This window comes from Barbus barbus, assembly GCF_936440315.1.
Source record: "Barbus barbus genome assembly, chromosome: 30".
Taxonomy (NCBI): domain Eukaryota; kingdom Metazoa; phylum Chordata; class Actinopteri; order Cypriniformes; family Cyprinidae; genus Barbus; species Barbus barbus.
Window position 1 is genome coordinate 27,319,657 of NC_136758.1, and position 19,685 is coordinate 27,339,341.

The following is a 19,685-nucleotide window of genomic DNA, read 5'->3' on the forward strand; positions in this document are numbered from 1 at the left end:
GAGAATAATAGTGATGATAATGTGTGACACAACTCTTATATTCCAGCTCTGCTCATTCTGCACTTTCATCAACCATTCATCATGCTTTGCTTTTAAACACTATTGAAGGAGGAATATGTCTGATGATGTTTTTTTCTTCACTATTATAACATACATAAAAAAAAAATGCAATTATGGTTATATATTTTATTCATGTATTTGTTTATTTAGATTATTTTTAGACGTAGTATTTACAGTTGGGCAAAAAAGTATTTAGTCAGCCACCAATGAGAGAGGCCTGTAATTTATCATAGGTACACTTCAACTATGAGAGACAGAATGGGGGGAAAGAATCCAGGAAATCACATTGTAGGAAAATTTATTTGCAAATTATGGTGGAAAATAAGTATTTGGTCAATAACAAAAGTTAATCTCAATACTTTGTTATATACTCTTTGTTGGCAATGACAGAGGTCAAACGTTTCTGTTTTCTGAAGTCTTCACAAGGTTTTCACACACTGTTGCTGGTATTTTGGCCCATTCCTCCATGCAGATCTCCTCTAGAGCCGTGATGTTTTGGGGCTGTCAACTCCCTCCAAAGATTTTCTATGGGGTTGAGATCTGGAGATTGGCTAGGCCACTCCAGGACCTTGAAATGCTTCTGACGAAGCCACTTCTTCGTTGCCCGGGCGGTGTGTTTGGGATCATTGTCATGCTGAAAGACCCAGCCACGTTTCATCTTCAATGCCCTTGCTGATGGAAGGAGGTTTTCACTCAAAATCTCACGATACATGGCCCCATTCATTCTTTCCTTTACATGGATCAGTCGTCCTGGTCCCTTTGCAGAAGAACAGCCCCAAAGCATGCTGTTTCCACCCCCATGCTTCACAGTAGGTATGGTGTTCTTTGGATGCAACTCAGCATTCTTTCTCCTCCAAACACGACGAGTTGAGTTTTTACCAAAAAGTTCTATTTTGGTTTCATCGACCATGTGACATTCTCCCAATCCTCTTCTGGATCATCCAAATGCTCTCTAGCAAACTTCATACGGGCCGGACATGTACTGGCTTAAGCAGGGGGACACGTCTGGCACTGCAGGATTTGAGTCCCTGGCGGCGTAGTGTGTTACTGATGGTAGCCTTTGTTACTTTGGTCCCAGCTCTCTGCAGGTCATTCACTAGGTAGTAGTACTAGTACTAGACCTATTGCAGATTCAGTCTTCCCTGCCTGGTGCAGGTCTACAATTTTGTTTCTGGTGTCCTTCGACAGCTCTTTGGTCTTGGCCATAGTGGAGTTTGGATGTGATTTCCTGGATTCTTTCCCCCCATTCTGTCTCTCATAGTTGAAGTGTACCTATGATGAACATTACAGGCCTCTCTCATCTTTTTAAGTGGGAGAACTTGCACAATTGGTGGCTGACTAAATACTTTTTTGCCCAACTGTATATATATATATTTTTTTTTAAATGTCTATGCAGGTTTTATCATATTTCAGTTTGAGTTATTTTAGGACATGAAGTTAAACTAAATAAAATGTTGCCTTGGCAACTAGCTGAAATAAAATAAGTTTTCTTGTATTTTATTTAATTTCCAGTACCAGATTTTTAAGTGCTTCTAGTTTTAGTTTTAATTCGTTTATACATGAACTTTGTAGTTTATTGGTGAATTCTTTCCATTTTCTGACATATTTGAGTTCTTGGAGCCTCTAATAATCCTGATGAGTTGAATCAGGTGCGTTTGATTATAGAGTGCATGCTGGGAGCTCCAGGCGTGAGGAAGACTGTCTACACAACACTAACTGCATATCAACCTTTCTTGCAAGTTAGTTTAGATTCATTTCAGTTTTATCTTTGCATTCATATTCAGCTCAGCGGCTCAGTTAGGCATACTGTGTATGAAATCTGCCATCTTGCTATGAACTGATGAACGTGAACACAGTCTCAAACCTTCAGCAGTATGACGTCAACAACAGCAGACGGGAAACAATGTAAGCCCATGTGACATTTAAAAAAATTCAAAGAAATCACATGATGAAATGACCTACTTCAGATCTGTATGTTGCTCGAAAACTATAGTTAATTGCTCATTAGCTGAAAAATGCAGTTAATTACTAAAAGCTATACATGGCTACTTTTGAATGCCAATGGTTTTTGACAGCAGAATGATGAATGGTGTAGTTATGAGGTTCAGTGTTGTGTAACTAATTTACTTCCTTTCTGTTTAAACAGTCATGTTTCTCGTATCTTTTGAACATAATGTTTATGTCTTTTAGTGATGGTTTCAAAACGCTGTATTTTAATGGTTATTCCAGTTTCTTGCTCCATAGATGTCTGCTTTAAAAGGGTATAAACTTGGACTAATTGAAATCACCATGCTTACCTACAGTATAGTTGATTGCATTAAGAATTGCAAACCTTTTTTGTTGTTTGTTTTACAAGTTACAGAAAGTGAAATGTTTAAATATGCACTAATTTGCATATGTTCTCCAGAAAATAAATCTAGACATTGAATAAAGACCGGTAGTTTTGTTGATATACTAGAGTTAAAAGTTTTTAGAGAGGGGATTTTGGAGGATCTCTTTCATCAATCTGTGAATCCGAAAATACAGTCGACAGATTTTTAGAAAAAACAAGATAAAATCGGGCAAATTTTATATGAACAAATCCCTCAGTCAAACTCTTCAGAATACAGCAAATTTTAGTGTAAGCGCTGCTGAAGATAAACTCATTTTGAGAAAATGCATGTCCTTTAAAAATATGTATTGTAATTGAAATCTACAAATAGCCTATATATAAAGTGTGATCAATAAAAAAAAAATCAAGCAAATTATATGTGAACAAACGGCTCTATATAAACCTTCAGAATATATTTAGGAATAAAACTCTAAGTTATGGTGTTTGTAAGTGCTGCTGAAGGGGAGAAAAAACTCATTTTGAGAACACAACCTTTAAAAATATGCATTATAATTTGAAGATGCAGATAGATAAAGTGCAATAAAAGGAATGCTTAAGAGTGCATTTTGGATGTTTTCTTTCCACTAATCTGAAAAAACACATTACGGAAAGCCAAACAATCCAAAATTTCAAAACTGACCAGTGCTTGAAAACTAGTTTCTTGCAGTAATGCAATGAGCAAAACACTACACTTGGGTAAACGCAATGTTTGATTGGTTTTACAAACTGAAATTTTCTGTAGTAATTGATGCATGTTTAGATGCTTTTTTAACCCAAAACATGGGTTCTTGTTTTGGGTACATTCGGGTTTTAATGTTTTCATCAAGGCTGCATTTATTTGATTAAAAATAGTAATATTGTTAAATATTATTATAATTTAAAATAACTGATTTGTATTTTAATATCTTTTAAAACAATGTATTCCTTTGATGCTGACATGACAAACTAAAATCCAAAACACTTCATATCAAGTCAAACTGTTTAATGAACACACAAACTCTGCAGTTATGAACAGCTTACAATATAACAATCTTGTCACACAATACAATGAAATTGACAATCGATGTTCAGCATATGATAAATGACACAGAAACATTGAACAGATGTGCTGGTGTGTTTCTGTGCAGAATACAGCTTACAAAATATTTATTTGCTACACCGATTCAAACAGTCTGTCCATAGTATAAAAATGAAAGGCAATTGACCGTTGAGCCGCCAGTCAAAGACTGCACCGATTTTAATACCAAAGACATTGTCAAAGTTTTGTGCAAATTATAAATTCAATTTGCAATTACAGGGAATACATTACAAATCCACACTGTACAAAACAACATCTTCATACCACTGAGAAATACTTATCCTGAGACCTGGTACGCAAAGCATCCTCTGATAATATGCCATGATTATGGACAGTTTGTGCTATTCAACACTATATGCATCACGTGTGGATGAATGCAATAGTGCAAAAATACTCTTCATATTTATCATACTTTAAGAACATTTCCTTCTGAAAACAGTCAGGAATTAGCTGTGGCACAGGATTGTGAAACATGGAAGCGTTTATCATTACAGCAAATATAGAACAATTAAGGAAACATGGTAAAACAACAGTGTAATGCATGAATCTCATCCAACCTGTTAAGAACACGTCATTCATTTCACTCCAAAATAAAAATATAAATGCAAAGTTTTGCATTGCGACATTTTCATGACAATTAAGCACATTTCTCCCAAATTCTCATTATTGTAATGCATTAGTATTTTTTTTTTCTTTAAGTTCTGTAATAACACTTTATACTACATTACAGGATACTGCAGCAAAGATTTAGACAAGTCACGAACAATTTGTCACAATATCAGCATTGAGGCAGTACAACAAATACTACCATGGTACATAAATATTTTAATATTTAAATACATTAATTACATCACTGTGTAACGTGTGGAATAATTAAGATCTTTTAATATTTTCAAAAGTCACCAAGGCTGCATTTATTTGATTAAAAATACAGTAATATTGTGAAACATTATTATAATTTAAAATAACTGATTTGATATCTTTTAAAACGTAATCTATTCCTTTGCAAAGCTGAATTTTCAGCATCATTACTTCAGTCTTCAGTGTCACATGATCCTTCATTACAATGATTTCTGAGGGATCGTGCGACACTGTATGTGCTTAATCAGCATGAACAATGTAACGTTAATTATTTATTAACAGGCTGCATTTTTGTCTTGTTCTTTGAGGCGAAAAAAACTTCCTTTTTTTGAGAGACTCATCGTAATACATTGTGTAACCTTTTTTTTCATAACATCAGCATTAAAATTATTCTAAAATGATGCGCATTCGTATTTTTGGCATTTATAGAAAATATAAAATTATATGTTAAAGAAGGTCTGTCAATGTTTGGCATCACCTTTCAGCAATAAATTTAAGCAACTACTCTTAAAAATGAAACGGAATTGAACCGCAGCGAGAAGCAGGTAAAATGCAAGGAAAGCGTCGAAACCACGGTCTGCATGCGTGATGCAGAAATCAGCCGATACCTGGCGCTGCTTTGCATATCCTACAGATATGGCAGTTTCTTCTTGTTTTTGGTGGTGACTGCAGTGGCATTATGCAGTGACATTATGTTCCCTCAGTAGTGTTCTGCGCCTGTGGTTTGCGTTTCCTCACTGAACTCTCTGCTGCCCCCTCTGACGGAGACTGGTCGCTGCCAGCGGCATCGCTCATCGCTCCTTCCTCTTCGGTCGACTCGTCTCCAGACACTCGCTCGTTCTCGTTGTCCAGGTCAGATGTGCGTTTCTCCTCCATGAGGATGTCCTCCACCTCTTCCTCTGACACTTCCTCCTTCACTATCACAACTGCACAGACACAGATTCAAATGATTCATTATATTAGCGATAGTTCAAAAACACTACTTTATAGACCAATTCAAGTTGAACTGGGTATTTAAAAAAAAAAAAAGAAAAGAAAATGAAAAAAAAGTCAACTTATTTCAGCTTGTTGCCAATGAAACGCTTCTCATTTTTATTTAGTTTAACTCTGTGCTACAATAGCTAAAATGAAAACTGAAATATAAAATTAATTAAAATTATACAGACAAATAAAAAAATAAGGTGCAATAAGTTTCAAATAACATTTAGCTACACTGTAATATTTTAAGTAAAATGAAACGTAATTCAGATCCTTAGTGCAGAGTAAATAATAAATGTGTTTCTAATCTCACCTGTTTTGTCTTCTCTGCGCTTGGGTCTGGACGGCCAAATACAGTCAGCGATCAAAACCAGCATCTAATTGAGATATTGTTACCATTAGACTGAGTAATTATCTCAAAGCCAGCAGCTGAAGTTCACTTTTGAAAGTTTGATCCACTACATGTGAGAACCACCCACCGGATCCTCAAAAGAGCCGCAGAATCGACCAGTGTTACACAACTCGCCGTTGTATAATGTAGCAACTTCTTTTTTCTAAATTTATTATATAATTCCTTCTGCTGCAAGTCATCATGTATCTGTACAGTATGTGCGATCTGCTTCATAGAGCTCTCGCATCAGATGAAGTCAAGTGCACTTTGTTGGCTCCCTTTGGTAAATGGTCTTTTTAGATCTGTAGCATGGACGCTTCGTCCGCAGGAATATTTATGCATGAGATACTTTCATGCAAAGAGTAAAGCTTTTCACTTTAGGCTTGGAGCATGAATAATACATTAACCCAATTAAACTGTGAAAATTATGTTTTTAAACTCACCAGGCCGAGCATCAGTCCCATAAAGAGCGTAATGATGGCAAAAATCACATAAGAGCCCCAGGAAGGGATACCGAGCGTATTCGTCAGGTACGTGTGGATTTGCTACGTTGAATAGACAAAATAGGAATACATTTAATACAAATGACAAGATCAAATTCAGACTTGACAGGTTTCTTCATGAAATAAAACTCCATTTGGTAGATGAAAGGAAAGAAAAGAAAAGACATGAGTATCACACTTTACATTAGAAAATAGAAGATTAATAAATGCTTTAGAAGTATTTTTCATTGTTAGTTCATGTCAGCTAATGTTAACAAATCAAAACGTATTATTATTATAAAATGTTATGAATTGCTGACTCAAGTGCATTGCTTCAGACTTGGAAATTAAAGGATCAGTTCATCCAAAAATTAACATTTTGCTGAAAATGTACTCGCTGAGTTGAGGATGTTTGTTTCTTCATCAGATTTGAAGAAATGCTCAGCAATGGATGCTCTGCAGTGAATGGGTGCCGTCAGAATGAGAGTCCAAACAGCTCATAAAAACATCACAATAATCCACTCCAGTGCATCAGGTAATGTCTCGAGAAGACAAAATACATTAAGACCTTTTTAACTTCAAACTGCCTAAAATACTAGTCCACAATCAAAAGTCCATCTCCTGTTGTCTCTCACATCAAAATCCAGCCACATTTTTGTTTTGAACTGTTTTGGCTTGTAAACGGTGCTTGATCTGTGCAGGTTTCTCTCCTGATTCACACCAGACCTTTTTCATTGGAGGAAGCGTTATTATGGATTATGGACTTGGATTTTAGTTAATGTCTTAGTGATGGATTTGTTTCAGCTTTTTGTCTTCTCAAGACATTATTTGATGGACTGGAGTGGTGTGGATTATTGTGATGTTTTTAATCAGCTGTTTGGACTCTCATTCTGACGGCACCCATTCACTGCAGAGCATCCATTGATGAGCAAGTGATGCAATGCTACATTTCTCCAAAGCTATTACTTTTATACATCTAATTTTTAGCAAATTTTCATTTTGGGCTTTTTTAAAGACAATACCACCGATCAAACTGCAAAATATTTCTTACTCTGATCCACACTGAGAGACGAAACAGATTAGCCATTCCTGACATTCTGAAAAATAATAAAATGGTATTAAGCAAGGAATTAATAAACAAAATGTATTCAATTCGAACAACTTAATTTTATACAGTATGCGATTTCAAGCAGCAAACACATCGGCACTTTTTTTCCAGACAGAAAAGGTTGTATTTACAGAAGAGAGGATGGCGACTTCCATCCTGGCACCGGCTCAACCATCGCCCACTTTTTCTGCACAACATACGCCTGGATATCCTCAATAGTACGTGATGAAACATATTTGCGGAAATTTCCATCTTTAGCGCTGTGGATGAGATGGGTTGTTCAATACTTTAAACTGATACATGCTATTTTTTATCAAAAAATGGAACCTAAAAGAACGTTTTGAAAGCCAGTTTTGTCATAACACCTGAGGGAAAATAAATTCAGCCATCTGAGGACTTACTGAAATATAGTCGGCAGTGTTGTAACCAGAAACCTCCCACTCAGACCTGCAGAACAAAAGAAGAGAGGATGGATATATTGATGCAGAAACACAGATAGAAGAGCGAGCACATCCTATACCGGCCAAAGAAGTCCCTTCGGCATGGGAAGGCGGTGAGCGGTCTATAGCAGAGCTGTAATAAGAGTAAAGCCTGACAGCTTTCTGACAGTAACAGGCGTTTTCTCCCCGCCAGCTGAGATTTCCACAGAAACACATGAGAGAGACGCCATTCAAGCCCCGCTGCAGGTGGAAGCACAGGACAACAGACTCCGCTTCACCTGCATCATTAGTCGCTTACATACAATCTTTGCTTGCATTTAAAATGCAATTAGCATTCAAAGGCAATGGTCTAAACTGGTCTGGATATAATGGTATTAATAATAAAGGCTTTCATCTGCTTGTGATATCACTCAAAGGCACACATCAAATATAGCTGATAATAACTGCAGGAGGAATTTAAATTAGTGACGTGTTAAAACTCTAATTCCTTTTAAAGTCCCACAGTAGTTCATTCGAGCCACATGACTAAACTTAAACAGCTCTGTGTGCAAACAATCCAGACACACTGCTGCTGATCAGACTGGACGCAAACAAGACGTTCATGCTATTGATAGTATCTTATGCCCATAATTATTTGCAATGGCTTTGAATGTGCCACATCCCGTTTTATAATATTAGCATCGCTGTTGAAGTCTTTTGTTTCAGCTCAGCTGTTGCATAATGTGAAGATGTTTTTGCACTGATCTCAGACAAATCATATCCAAGTTCCAAATAAAATAAATTATAAAACAAATAAGCATTTCATTCACTTGCTTTGACAAAACATATGTATTACCATATTGTTATTTAAAATGCAATATATAAACCAACAACTATTGTGATATATTTTGTTATATTTATATATTATTTAATATTATTCAAATGTATTGAACTATACATTAATATCAATCATGAAACTCTAGATGGTGCAGAATGAGGGTTGTTAACACATCTGATGATATTCAGAGAGTTAAATGACTTGGCACAAGCTGATTGGTTCATACTGCATATGCAGCCAATGAGCTTACTGCCTTGCATTTATATGGCTAGCTAGCATTTCACTTGAGATTCTTGCAGCACACTTTCAGAGTTTCTCTGAAACCCTGGATAGATCTGCTACGGGTTATTTTATTTATATGCTATTTGTGATCCTGGACCACAAAACTAAAAATAAGAGTCATTTTTTTTAAATTGAGATTTCTACATCATTTGAAAGTTGAATAAATAAGCTTTCCATTGATGTATGGTATGTAATATTTGGCCGAGATACAATTATTTGGAATCTGAGGGTTCAAAAAAATCTAAATATTGAGAAAGTCGCCTTTAAAGTTGTCCAAATGAAGTTCTTACTAATGCATATTACTAATCAAAAATTAAGTTTTAATATATTTATGGTAGGAAATTTACAAAATATCTTCATGGAACATGATCTTTACTTAATCTCCTAATGATTTTTGGCATAAAAGAAAAATCGATCATTTTGTACTATAGAATGTATTTTTGGCTATTGCTACTAATATACCCCAGCTACTTAAGACTGGTTTTGTGCTCCAGGGTCACATCTGTGCAGCAGCAGTATGTCTTAAATACTCACGGTATTGCCATATGCATTGGCAGTAAGCAAGTTCCTGTACTGGCTTGCAGCAGCAGCAATAATCTACAACTAAAGCAATAACCAACAGCAGCAGTGTAGGAGATCTATTCCGCCAAGATCAAATACATTAACACTGTCATAGCCATCACTATACTGAAATCTTCTTAGAGTTGTCATGATTGAACTATGATTAGTACTACTACTGTTTATTGTATTTCCTGTATGAATTTATACACACAAATAATAAAAAAATTATTGAAATAATTCAAATATAACACAAAATGTTATATTATTGTATTGTGTGTGTGTGTGTGTATATGTATATGTGTAATAAAAATATATGTATGTGTGTGTGTACACACACACACACACACACACACACACGATAGATAGACAGATAGATAGATAGATCATTAAAGACTTGAAATGATTCGCATTTTAATTTCACAATATGTGATACCATATACGGTAAGAAGCAATGGTCAAACCTGGTTGTTGTGTAACGTCGACTCTACCCACTGATATACCCAGACTTTCACTTTGTCTTCCAAGACTCTCCCAGTCTGTTTGTAAATGCTGGCAGGCCGGACACCACGGAGCATAACTAATACAACACAAACAGATCGATTCAATTACATGCATGCATACAAATATATTTAACTCGCTGCATACTGAACGTAAAGGTGGGTGTAACCCTGATGCTGTGAACATGTCCACCGTGGGCCATTATTTACGCAATAACATCCACAATATGTGTGCAGCATAATGCTTACTGCATAACATGACGATTTGAAACGATTTTTGTGCATTTATAGATATATTATTGCAGCAAAAAAGAGAGGTCTGTGAACACTTCCGGTTATAACAACACACACGTCACTGAAACCAGACACTGTTTTTATTATTTCGATACATTCTTTAAGTATAAATTGTTATATTGTTGCAGAGCGCGCCAGATCAAAGTGTCATCGAATCGTAGCGCTATTAATCTGATCATTGACACATGAATCCTGCAGCTCGTGATCAAATCACACATACTGTACTCACAACTTGATCATCCACTCGCCCTGCAGGATGAGCGTCCAGTTGGCGTCGGTCACCGTCAGCACATCACTAGCGTCCGTCTGAGCGATCAGTCCAGCCGCGAGCGTCAGGAACACAGCACTGATGCAGAAGGAGCTTCTGCCATATTTCTGCATGTCAGCCCGTCTCAGTCCCGCCATATTGCTGCTGCTGCAGGAGCACATGATTCAACACAAGCAGGAAATACAGCAGCAGCAGCAGCGCCGGAGCTTTGAGCTCAGGTCGACAGATGCGCAGGAAGCACCTCTGCAGCCTGTGTACACACTCTACTAGTACCTCATCTTCAACAGAGTTTTCATGTATTTAAAACATTGTATATTACATATCATGTACAACATTTTTTTTGTCAATATATTAAAAAATATACTGAACATTTAGTATGTTTGTTTATTTAATTATATTTGCATTATTATTATTGTGTATATAATTAATTCATTCGACTTTATTTCCAGACTCAAGGTCCATTAGCAAGAAACACACAATACAAACCAACCAGATTTAAAAAAATACACATAAGAGTGAGTGTGTGTATGTGAGTGAGAGTGAGATTGTTTGTGTATGTGTAAATATATATATATATATATATATATATATATATATATATACAGTGCCCTCCAAAAGTACAGTAAAGACAACATTTCTCTGTTGGCTGTGCAGTCAATACATTTACAAATATGATTAAAAGATGAATATGAGACAAAACTACAGAATGTCACATTTTATTATTGGGTAATTCAACACATAGATGTTTCACCAGCTAAGAAGTTCAGCACTTTTAGAGTTTCATCCCTCTATCTGATGTGATCATAAGTATTGGGACAGTTTCCTCACGGGCCTTTCTAAGTGATCAGCTGTGTCCTGTTGCATTAATTCTTCAGATATTAAAAGCAGGGAATGTGTCGTATCAGTTATATACATTACTTCTGCATTCTGAATCTTGCATTCGATGATGACACACACAAACCAGGATGAAGATGAGGGAGCTGACTTTGAGAGAAAAGCAAGTGATTTGGATGCTAAAAGAAAAGAGGAAGTCAATTAGAGCTCTAGCAAAAACAAAGGGCATGGAGAAATCAAGAGTTTGGAAACCACCAGCAACCAACAACGACCTGATCGGCTGAGAAAACAACAGTAGTTGATGACAGACAAATCATAAAAGCTGTGAAAATGAATCCTAAAAGACGTGTCTGTAAAATCACCAACAACTTCCAGAAAGCTGGGGTGATGCTCTGACAATCTACTGTCCTCAGGAGACTTTGACACAGAATTACAGATGCTACACAGCAAGATGCAAACCTCTGACCAGCACCAAAAATAGAAAGACAAGATTAGAGTTTGCAAAAAAGCACAAAGGTGAGTCAGAAGAGTTTTGGAACTGTGTTTATGGTCCGATGAGACAAAGATGAACCTTTATCTAAGTGATGGGAAAGAAAAAATGTGGAGAAAAAAAGGGAACTGCAAAGGATCCCAAGCATACAGCCTCATCTGTAAAGCATGGTGGAGGTGGTGTCATGGCATGGGCATGCATGGCTGTCTCTGGAACAGGCCCTCTCAACTTTACTGATGACTTAATGTATGATGACAGTAGCAGAATGAATTTGGAAGGGTACAAAACCATATTGCCACCAATATTCAAGAAAATGCCACCAGGTTCATTGGGAAGTGCTTCATATTGCATCAGGACAATGACCCAAAACACCCTGCTAGTTCAGTCAAGGAATTTATAAGAGCAAAGAAATGGAAAGTTTAAATCTCCAGATTTAAATCCAATTGAACATGAATTTCACCAGCTGGAGAGGAGAGTAAAGGCAGAAACTCCCCAAAACCAGCAACAATTGGAATCGGCTGCATTAAAGGCTGGGGAAAATATTTGGGTGTAAAGGATGAGACCAAGAGTCTGGTGATGTCAAGACTGCTGTGATTGTGTGTAAGGGATCTGCAACTAAATATATTTTTTTTAAATCTTAAATATATATTTAAATGGAAAAATCCAATTTCCAAAATCCCAAAAATACAAGTCATAATAATAATAATATATATATATATATAAGACTTTATATGCAGACCTTGAGCCAAAAATGACTTGTATAGACACTATAAGGACAAAAGTGTTGGGACACCCCCTTCTCTAGAACAGAAAAAGACACTAACAAAACTGTGGCAACAAAGATGGAAACAGAATTCATGTATTTAAAAATTGTATTTCCATCTCTGTTGCACCAGTTTTGGACCTGTCTAAAATAACAGTACCCTTATGTACAAGTCATTGGTGTTTGGTGATGAGTTTTTGGCTCAAGGTCTGCATATAAAGTCACACCAGAGGAGTTCAGCTGGGATCAGGACTTGTCTTTCTGCAGACCAGTCAAGTTCTTCACACTGACTCAATCAATCATGTCTTTTTGAACCGTGTCTTATACACAGAGACACTGTCATGTTAGAATAGAAAAGGGTCCTGTCCAAACTGTTGCTATAAAATTAGAAGCACACAATTCCCTAGAATATCATTATATGCTTAAACATTAAGATTTGTACTCATAGAAATTACTAAAGTAGTCAAACATGTTCATTAGAAGGGGGTGACCCAATACTTTTGGCAATATAGTGCATATATATATATATATGTGTGTGTGTGTGTGTGTGTGTAGAGAGAGAGAGATTTTTATACATATAATAATAAAAAAAAAAAAATATATATATATATATATATATATATATATACACTTATATATGCATATACTTATATACATATATACTTTTGGGTGCGTTATCCAATCTGTCCCACACACTGTGAATTAAAGGTGGATTTTATGAAGTAATGTTATTTCCCGTATATGTGAGCTCTGTTCAGGGACAGCCTTACATAACACATGCCTGCTTTTTCCCACATTTTAGTCTCATTACAAAAGGTTACTAAAAGCAAATTAGTCATGAAAACACTGTAAAAAAAAAATTAAGTTGAGCCAACTTAAAATTTTAAGGCAACCAGCAGATTTTTGAGTTTTCTCAACTTGTTGTTTTAAGTTTATACAACAAAAAGTTGAGAATCTCAAAAATCTGCTGAAGCTGGTTTCCTTAAAATTTTGAGTTGGCTCAACTTTTTTTTTTTTTTTTTCTTTTTACAGTGAATGCAAAAAAGTAAAATAAATAAAATAATAATAATAATAATGTTAGTAAAAATAGGCTTTAAAATGTAAAATAGCCTTTTTTCTTTATTTATAAAATGTATATTCTTTTTATTTACTGTAGCATAATATTATTGTGCATTTAAACTTTGATTTATATATTAATTTATTTGTAATTTAAAATACTTTTCCTCCACATTTTAGACATGAAAAAATGTCACAATGCAAAAAATAAATAAATAAAAAATAAAAAAGGCTCTTTCTTTTTTATATATGTATTTATAAAATATAAATTATTTTTATTTATGCAGCATGCAGCATACTGTATTATTGTGCATTCAAACTTTAATAAAAAAAAACATTAATTATTTTACTAATATAAAAAAAAATATATATATATATATATACATACATACATACACACACACACACACACACACACACACACACAAACACACACACACACACACACACACACACACGCACATAGATATATATATATATATATATATATATATATATATATATATATATATATATATATATATATATATATATAAATATATATATATATATATGCGCTACACTTACAATTTAATTTAATTTCCCACTGCAGCATATTTAAGCATTCGAACTTCGATTTATTTGTAATTATTAAAACAGATGAAATGATGATGCTGATTTCTATAGTGCTAAATTAGCTGGCAAAAAATCCCAGCGTGTTTCCTGCCTGCTTTCTCTTTGTAGAGGTGTTATGAAATGTTTAATTGTGCTGGTTGCTCCAGCCGAGGAGGGACGCGGTGCGCGCTAGGAGGCGCTGGATCTCAGTGCGCACATGAATCAATGCGCGGAGGACACACACACACACACACTCTCCCTCTCTCTCTCTCTCTCTCTCTCTCTCTCTCTCTCTCTTTCTCTTCATCATTTATGATCGCTCATCCTCTCCGCTGCCCATTTCCTCCACGTCCTCGATCACTCCTTCCGTTCTCAACCACAAATCTGCGGCGTTCAGTCCAGTCAGACAGCATGAATTGAACGCTTCTAAATGACCATCCGAGCGCGTAAAGCGTTTCCATTCACCATAACTGTTCCGCTGTCATCCAGCGCGCTCCGCTTGGGCTTCTTCCCGGAGAAGAAAGAGAGAGACTCTTGATTATTTATTTTTTTCTTTGTGCTGCTTTGGGTGTAAATGTTGAAGCTTGAATGGCTGGAGCTCAACCTGGCGTCCATGCGCTTCAACTCAAGCCGGTGCGCGTGTCTGAGAGTCTGAAGCGAGGCAGTAGATTTATGAAATGGGATGAGGTAAGTCACCATCAGCCTGTGTGTGTGTGTGTGTGTGTGCGCGGGTGTTTGACGTCTTCAAGTTAGAGAATGAACGCATGTGATGTTTGTGCGGTGAATGCGGTGTGTTTGATCGCTCGCGCGGATGTTGCATTGTTCACAAGCCCAGCATGAACGCAACAAACGCCGCAGAGCCTCTCAATCAGCTCCCCATTGATCTGTATTGATGCTAGACGGGCTTTGACTTCTCAAGTCCATCAGCACAGACTCCATCTGGAGCGAGTGTCAGAGTCTCTGCAGAGCCTCGAGAATGACATCAGATTACTTTGTGTGCAGTAATGTATCACTGCAGACCTGACTTCACTAATGCAACTAACTCAAATGTGATTGCTCACTGTAATATGAAGCCTTTAAAACACGCGTGCAGCTAAAGAATGTCGCATTATAGCGAGTGCTGCATGAGCATTGATTGAGTGCTGAGGACCAGGATCTCACACACATTCACCTGTTGGATGAGAGAGTTTTCTGCCAGGAAAAACTCCCTGCAGCTCTAGATGAAGGAATTTAAAGACTTCACATATGAAAAATGTTACACATATACATGATTTCATTTGTTTCTGTTATTGCAGATGCTTTATTTTGTACCAGATGTTGAGAAATGAGGGCTTTTGTTGAATATTTAGTACGTTCTCCCTACACTGAAAAGAAAAAAAAAAATATATATAGAAAGAGTTTTCTTTTAGAAATTGCTAGAATATTTGATCATTAATTCTAAAAAGTAACATATTGAAGTAAATAAATGTAAAATCTTGACAATAGACTGACTGAAGTACACTCTTAAAAATAAAGGTGTTTAAAAGGTTTTTCACAGCGATGCCATAGAAGAACCATTTTTGCTTCCACAAAGAACTTTAAAGAACCATCTCCTTACCTTTTTGTAATCTGAAGAACCTTCTTTCGCTACAAAGAAGCTTTTGTGAAACAGAAAGGTTCTAGTCGTGACGTATTGTCAAGTATGGTGACCCATACTCGAAATTGGTGCTCTGCGTTTAACCCATCCAAGTGCACACACACAGCAGTGAGTAGTGAACAAATGCACACACACACACACACACACACACCGTGAACACACACCCGGAACAGTGGGCAGCCATGCTGCAGCGCCCGGGGAGCAGTTGGGGGTTCGGTGCCTTGCTCAAGGGCACCTCAGTCGTGGTATTGAGGGTGGAGACAGCGCTGTACATTCACTCCCCCCACCTACAATCCCTGCCGGCCGGGGACTCGAACCCGCAATCTTTCGATTACGAGTCCGACTCTCTAACCATTAGGCCACGACTTCTTCAGTTGAAAAAGGTTCTTCTATGGCATCGTGAAGCACCTTTATTTTTAAGAGTGTATTTCCATACTCCAATAATCTTTGTTTTAATTTACAACTATAATTTTTACAGTGCAATATTACATTTAGTAGTTAATATGAGTGTTAAGTTTGAGTTCATGCTGATCTTGAATATCTGGTTGCACCATTAATCAAAAATCAATTGTAATTCAACTATTAAGAGGTTTTGATGTGGTTATGTTATATTAATGCCATGCATTCATTTGAAAAAATTCTATAAATTCTGTCCAAAAAAGCTGGTATATTATGTTAGTGTAAATCTTCATTAAATCTGATATAATTTTCAGCATTTTATTTATTTTATAATTTTAAACTTTTTTTTTCATTACATATTACAAAAAAAAAAAAATTTTAAAAGCTTGTTAGTGTAAATCTAGGTAATGCATTTAAGTCTGATACCATTTTTCTAGCATTTAAAAAAAAATATTTAAACAATTGTTTTATTGCAAATTATAATCAGAACAAGAAGTATTAACATGTATTTGAGAATGCATGTGGCGTGTTCTCTTTGCCACATTAAATATTAAGAGATTTTAATGTGGTGCTGTAAATCAGGTAAAGTAAAACGTTTGGTGGTATTGGTAACATCAGTATACTTTTAATGCTTTAACGCTAAAAGCCATTAATCATACAGGCTACATTCATTTTAGAACCTGCTCCTATAAATTCTGTCCAGAAAAGCTACCAGAGATTTTAAGAAGAGACACATTTAATTGAATATTTAGCATATTCCCCCTAATATTGTGTATAGTATAAATACATGTATTACATATTTTAATAATAATATTTGTATAATATTATAAAATGAATAATATTTAGTGGTTGAACAATAATTCTTGGACTTTTGCTTTTATGTCACACAGATCTTGTTCAAAAATCAGATGTAATTCAGTTATTAAGAGATTCTGAGATTCTTGTTCTGTTGGTAACATCAGTACTTCTGTCTGTTATATGTAATGCTTTAAAAATGACTTTTCTATTTAGCTTTAATCACACATGCTACTTTCATTTTAGAACCTGCTGCTATAAATTCTGTCCAGAAAAGCTGGTTTAACCTAGTTGTATACAAATTATCCAGGGTAAAACATTTGTTGATGTTGGTAATATCAGTACTTTTGTCTATTATGTAATGCTCGAAAGCAAAATGCATTCGTTTTAGAAACGTATGCTCTAAATTCTGTCCAAAAAAAGCTGGTTTATGTTAGTGTAACTCATTGAAGTCTATAATTTTCAACATTTTACTAGCATTTGTTTTCTTAAATGAATTTAATTGAAAACATTTTTCATTACAAAACATCTGGTTTGTTATGTTAGTACATTTAATAAGTCTGATAGCATTTTTCTAGCATTTTTAGATTTTTTTCTCATTTAAACACTTTTTTTATCCAAATGATTTAAAGTAAAACATTTGTTGATGTTGGTAACATCAGTACTTTTGTCTATTATGTAATGCTCCAAAGCTAAATACATTCATTTTAGAAACTTCTGCTATAAATTCTGCCCAAAAAAGCTGGTTATACCATTAAAATGAAGTCTGATACAATCTTCAGCACTTTTTCTCATTTAAAACTTTTTTTTTAGTCACAAATTTAAGTCTGATACCATTTATCTAGCATTTTCTATCCAATTTAAACACATCTGCATTACAAATGAACAACATAAGAATAAAGAACATAATTAACATGGGTTTTAGAATGATTTGAGATGCTATAAAGGTGTGTCTGTGCCTCAAATGTGATGATATAACCCAGAATCTGAAATATTGCTTCATCTCGCATCTCGGTTTTACTTTTTCAGGTTTAAAAGGGGGGAAAAATCCTATCTTTTGGCTGTAACCGTGCTCTTTTAGAAGCTGTAATCACTAAGTAGGTGTGAGTTTTCTGGAGGAGTCTGACTGCCATCAGCACAATAATGCCGTGCAGCTTTACATGAGCTTATGCTGAAAATGTTGACGTTTAAAAGCTTTTCACTGCAAATAAAAGGGGAAATGTTGGCCTGTTGCTATGGCAACTTTCATGCTTTAAATTCCCGTCTTCCTTGCCTGCCTTACATTAGCGAAGACACGCCGCGCCGCCCAACTTAGATGTGCAGCTAGAATGTGGGCAGACCCACGCAAGAGCTAAAATAACACAATCAATTACAGATCTCTGTGGAGAGGACGGTAAATGCTCCCCTTCGCTCGGCGGATGAGACGTTAGTTCTGCTTAAACAGACCTGTGACTTGAATTTTGTGACTTCCACCGGTGGGAAATGATTACCAGCCAGCATGAGTCACACTCATATAGAGCGCTTATGCAACGTCTGAGTCAAACCTCAAATTTCGGTCCGTCCCGAAACCGTATCGAGAAACATGTTTTCAAGTGGACTGCCACAGAAATCCCAAGTATTCAAGATTAGTCTTCACCTCCCACAGAAACATGACGTCGGCTTACACAAGACTTTGATTCTGCTGTGCTTTTTATTTAGTGCACTTAAAATAACTCCTGCAGTTGCATGTACAGATCATATGTAGTCAAAATTGCACTTTTATTCCATCCATTTGCTCTGAGCCACTGTTATTTTAGTATATGCTATAAGCTTTTGTTAATTATTTGAATTTTATTTTATTTTTTTAGTTAATGTCTTAGTTATTTTCTTGTGCTTTTGTCATTTTATTAATTTATATGTATACAGTAGTCAACATTTGAAGTGGATCACAAAAGTTAATCAAAGTTGTCCTATAAGAACACATTTTGGTTTTAGGACAGCTTTGATGAAAGGTTTTGATCCTCTTCAAATGTTGACTACTATATTTTATTAATTAATAAATATTTTATTTTATTTATGTATGTATTAGATTTTTTTTTTATAATTTAAAATAATTTAATATTATATTATATAATATTATATTTGTAAGTTTTTTTTCTAATTTAAACTAACAAAAATATTTGTTATTATTATTATTGAATTTTATGGGTTATATTCTGTCATATGATATCAAAATTAGACTTTTATGGGCTTTATTCCATCTATTTGCTCTGAGCCACTGCTGTTTTAGTATATAATATTAGCTTTCTTTTTTTATATTTTTAACTTTATTTTAAGTTTTTTTTTTCACTTTTTAACTTTATTTTAAATTGTAGGAACTTTATTTTTACAGATATTGTAGTTTATTTTAGTTTAGGATGTTTTATTGATCTATATAGTTTTATACATTTTTATTTATTAGCTTTTTAAATTTTGAATTGGATTTTATTTTTAAGTAATTTTGTTTGTTATTTTAATACTCTGTATTTTATTCATTAGTTTTTGTATAATTTTAGTCATTTTAGTTATTTAAAATACATAGTTTATATATGTATTATTTTCAGTTTATTTATTTCAAGTAATGAAAATGTTTTTTTTTATTATTATTATTA

At 35.1% G+C, this 19,685-nt stretch overlaps 2 protein-coding genes across 2 annotated transcripts in view; one reads left to right on the forward strand and one right to left on the reverse strand.

The window, feature by feature from the left end:
* Positions 1-3,399: 3,399 nt before the first annotated feature.
* On the reverse strand, positions 3,400-10,735 carry tmx4 (thioredoxin-related transmembrane protein 4). Its single transcript, XM_079385523.1, has 8 exons — positions 10,450-10,735; positions 9,891-10,006; positions 7,731-7,776; positions 7,461-7,589; positions 7,273-7,318; positions 6,183-6,284; positions 5,662-5,725; positions 3,400-5,296 (listed from the first exon to the last, which is right to left on the reverse strand). The coding sequence occupies exons 1-8, from the start codon at positions 10,647-10,649 to the stop codon at positions 5,061-5,063; spliced, it is 939 nt and encodes a 312-aa protein (XP_079241649.1). The 5' UTR covers positions 10,650-10,735; the 3' UTR covers positions 3,400-5,060.
* A 4,078-nt stretch (positions 10,736-14,813) lies between these two features.
* plcb1 (phospholipase C beta 1) overlaps positions 14,814-19,685 on the forward strand; it is a gene marked incomplete at both ends in the record, with an annotated part of 71,898 nt that continues 67,026 nt past the window's right edge. The window contains one exon of the mRNA XM_079385541.1: positions 14,814-14,912. Within this exon, the coding sequence (XP_079241667.1) occupies positions 14,814-14,912 (99 nt within the window). The remainder of the gene's footprint in view (positions 14,913-19,685) is intronic.